General features: G+C 58.2%; 1 protein-coding gene across 1 annotated transcript in view; it reads left to right on the forward strand.

The window, feature by feature from the left end:
• The window catches only part of LOC103625269 (SH3 and multiple ankyrin repeat domains protein 3), a gene marked incomplete at both ends in the record, with an annotated part of 100,186 nt that overhangs the window by 64,124 nt on the left and 32,016 nt on the right, over positions 1-4,046 (forward strand). Inside the window, one exon of the mRNA XM_017727124.1 lies at positions 466-546. Coding sequence (XP_017582613.1) covers positions 466-546 — 81 coding nt within the window. The remainder of the gene's footprint in view (positions 1-465; positions 547-4,046) is intronic.

The raw sequence follows: 4,046 nt of genomic DNA on the forward strand, positions 1-4,046 counted from the left end.
TTGGGAGCACCCCGGGCCATGCGGCCTTGGGCAGCTCCCGGCCGGACGCCGGCGCTTCCATAGGGTTGGGATCCAAGGAAAAGAGGAGGAGGAGGAGGAGGAGGAGGAGGAGGGGGGGGTGGGCTGCGCCGAGGTGGGAAGAGGAGCCCGAGCTCAGGCTGGACACATTCCCGCTTTCCCTGCATTCATCCCTGATTCCCGGCATCCCATCCCGGCCTCTGCGGGGCCATGACTCGGACTCTGCGCTGAGGCGCCACATTCCCAACGCCGTGGGCACATTCCCGGCGGGAATCATGAAGAAGTTCGCGTCCACGCGCAGCCTCAATAAGATCCTGCAGCAGTGCGACTCCTCTTCCCGGGAATACGAGGAGATCCAGGCTGTGGAGAAGAAGTGGCACCTGCACCTGGCCACTCCCCGCAAATTCCGGGAGAAGAGGTGCAAGATGCCCTCTCTGTTCCTTGCAGCTCCGCCGCCTCCCAAGAGAGCTCCCAGCACCACCCTCACGCTGCGCTCCAAATCCATGACGGCCGAGCTGGAGGAGCTGGGTAAGGCCGGGAGCGGGATCTGATCCGTAGGGAACGAGGGGTGATGGTCGGAAGTGCTTTTCCAGCGGTTTCCCAGCTGCTTTCCAGCTGTTTTCCAGAGGGTTGCATGTGCGCCGTGGGCCCGTGGTGGTGGTGGTGGGGTGTGGGAGGCTCGGGGAAGGGGGGGAGCAGGATTCCCGTCTCCGGAGGGATATCCGGAGGGATATCCAGAGGGATATCCAGAGGGATAGCCAGAGGGATAGCCAGAGGGATATCCAGAGGGATATCCAGAGGGATATCCAGAGGGATAGCCAGCGCTCCGGGGGCGCATCCCGGCGGAGGTGGGCGTGGGAAGGATGTTGGGAGTCTCCGCGTGGTTGTGGAGGGGTTGGTGTGCCCTGGCCTTGGGCATCCTGCTCCATCCCTGCTCCATCCCTGCTCCTTTCCCTGCTCCATCCCTGCTCCATTCCCTGCTCCTTTCCCTGCTCCATTCCCTGCTCCATTCCCTGCCCCTTTCCCTGATCATTCCCTGTTTCTGCTCCATTCCCTGCTCCTTTCCCTGCTCCATTCCCTGCTCCTTTCCCTGCTCTTTTCCCAGATTCATTCCCTGTTTCTGCTCCTTTCCCTGATCCATTCCCAGATCCTTTCCCTGCTCCTGCTCCTTTTCCCGACCCTCTCTCTGCTCCAGCTCTGCTCCCTGTTGCTGCTCCTCTCCCTTCTCCTCTCCCTGCTCCTCATCCTCTCCCTGCTCCTCTCCCCGCCTTCCTCACTCCTCTCCCTGCTCATTTCCCTGTTCCTTCTCCTTTCCCTGCTCCTCTTCTTCCTCTCTCCTCTCCTCTTCCCACTCCTTTCCCTGCTCCTTTCCCTGCTCCTCTCCCCACTCTTGATCCTCTCCCTGCTCCTCTCCTCCCCTTCTTCACTCCCTTCCCTGCTCCTCTCCCTGATCCTTTCCCTGCTCCTGCTCCTCTCTCTGCTCCTCTTCTTCCTCTCTCCTCTCCTCTTCCCACTCCTCTCCCTCCTCCTTTCCCTGCTCCTCTCCCTGTTATTCTCCCTGTTCCTCTCCCTACTCCTGATCCTCTCCCTGCTCCTTGTGCTCTTCTCCCTGCCCCTCTCCTCACCTTCCTCACTCCTCTCCCTGCTCTTTCGCTGATCCTTTCCCTGATCCTTTCCCTGATCCTGCTCCTCTCCCTGCTCCTCTCCCTTCCCTGCTTCTCTCCCTGCTCCTCTTCTTCCTCTCTCTTCTCCTCTCCCTGCTCCTTTCCCTGCTCCTGCTCCTCTCCCTGTTATTCTCCCTGCTCCTCTCCCTACTCCTGCTCCTCTCCCTGCTCCTCTCCTCACCTTCCTGCTCCTGCTCCTCTCCCTACTCCTGATCCTCTCCCTGCTCCTCTCCCTGTTCCTCTTCTTCCTCTCCTCTCCTCTTCCCACTCCTCTCCCTGCTCCTCTCCCTGCTCCTCACCCCTTTTCCCACCCGCTCGTCTCCCTGCTCCTCACCTTCCTCACCCTTTTCCTTATCCTGCTCCTCATCCCGCTCCTCTCCCTCCTTTCCCACACCCGGCAGTCCCAGGTTTTTATTTCCCTTCTCCGGGCAGATCCCAAACCCTGCCAGGAGAGCTCCAGGAGAGCTCTGGGAGAATTCCAAGAGATCTCTGGGAGAGCTCTGGGATAGATCCAGCTGAGCTCTGAGAGGTCTCCAGGATAACTCCAGGAGACCTCTGGAAGAGCTCTGGGAGAATTCCAGGTGAGCTCCGGGAGAGCTCCAGGAGAATTCCAGGGAATCTCCAGGTGAGCTCCAGGAGAGCTCCAGGAGAATTCTGAGACAGCTCTGGGACAGCTCCGGGAGAATTCCAGGGGATCTCCAGGAGAGCTCCGGGAGAGCTCCAGGAGAATTCCAGGAGAGCTCTGGGACAGCTCCAGGAGAATTCCAGGGGATCTCCAGGTGAGCTCCAGGAGATCTCCACGATTGCTCCATCCCCCCCGTCCCGCTGCCACTCCCTCGTTTCCTGCTGCTTCTCCCTCCCGCTCCACATTCCCGGATTCCCTGAAATCCTCTCCACTCCCACCATTCCCTGCTTCCCACTGCCAGAATTCCCGGCTTTTCCCAGCCCTCGTGGCCACCTGGGACAGCCCCAGGATCCCTCAGCAGGGTGGGAGTGGGAGCTGATCCCTCCCCTTCCCTTCCCGGATCCGGTGGCACTTTGTCCCCGGATGTCACCGGAGCGGCCACGTGGCCACGGAGGGATCCCAATTCCCAGGAAAACTTGGGAGCATCCCTGGCAGCAGGACTGGCTCCGAGGCCATCGGTGCTGCCTCCTGCCCCGGCTTCCATGGGAATTTGGGGTTTTCCATGTGGGAATGTGGCCGTGTGGCCGTGGCACCCTGGAGCCCCAGCAGGGTCCCGCATTCCCCCTGCTTTTCCGTGTTTTCCCTGGTTTTTCACATTTTTCCTGGTTTTCCATCCCTCCTTGGTTTTCCAAGCTCTCCATGGTTTTCCAAACTCTCCCTGTTTTCCTATGCTCTCCGTGGTTTTCCATGTTCTCCATAGTTTTCCATGTTTTCCATAGTTTTCCATGTTTTCCCTGGTTTTCCATGTTCTCCATATTTTTCCACGTTCTCCCTGGTTTTCCATGCCCTCCTTGGTTTTCCATGCTCATCCTGGTTTTCCAAGCTCTCCCTGTTTTCCACGTTCTTCCTGGTTTTCCACATTTCCCCTGTTTTTCCATGTCTTCCATATTTTTCCATGTTTTCCATATTTTTCCATGTTCTTCCTGTATTCCATGCCCTCCCTGGTTTTTCCAAGCTCTCCCTGTTTTCCGTGTTCTCCCTGGTTTTTCCACGCCCTCCTTGGTTTTCCATGCTCATCCTGGTTTTCCATTCCTTCTGGTTTTCCATGCTCTCCACAGTTCTCCAGGCTCGTCCTGGTTTTCCACGCCCTCCCCCTGTTTTTCCGTGTTTTCCATGTTTTTCCAAGCCCTCCCCAGTTTTCCATTCCTTCTGGTTTTCCTTACCCTCCTTGGTTTTCCATGCCATTCCCAGTTTTCCCAGCCTTCTCTTGCTCCCTGCCCTCCTCCTCGGAGCCAGACCCTGCGGGATCGGGACAGATCCCAACATTCCAAGACTGGATCAGCAGGGATTTATTTTATCCCGAGCCTCTGCCGTGATTCCCACCCTGCACTTCCAGACCATTATTCCCAATCCAAAGGCGCTGGTTTTGGTGGGAATCATCTGGAGCAGAGCTCCTTTTTCCCACTTTTCCCCCATCCCACATCCTCGGATTCCTCCGTCCACCCTCCCAGCAATTCCCAGTTTACCTGGAGAGGGACTGGGAGCAGCGATCCCGGGAGAAGGATCTGGAGGCTCTGATCCCACAGTTCCTGGGATTTTCCCTGGGAATTGTAGCGCTCAGTCCCATGGATCGAGGAATGGGCTGGAGCCATTCCAGGGAAAACGGGGGATCCTCCCTCTTCCCATCCTTCCCTCCGGGTTTTCCTGTGGAGGGGGAGCTTCCCTGTGGATCGGCATTC

The sequence above is a fragment of the Corvus brachyrhynchos genome, unplaced genomic scaffold (assembly GCF_000691975.1).
Source record: "Corvus brachyrhynchos isolate BGI_N302 unplaced genomic scaffold, ASM69197v1 scaffold692, whole genome shotgun sequence".
NCBI classification, from domain to species: Eukaryota; Metazoa; Chordata; class Aves; order Passeriformes; family Corvidae; genus Corvus; species Corvus brachyrhynchos.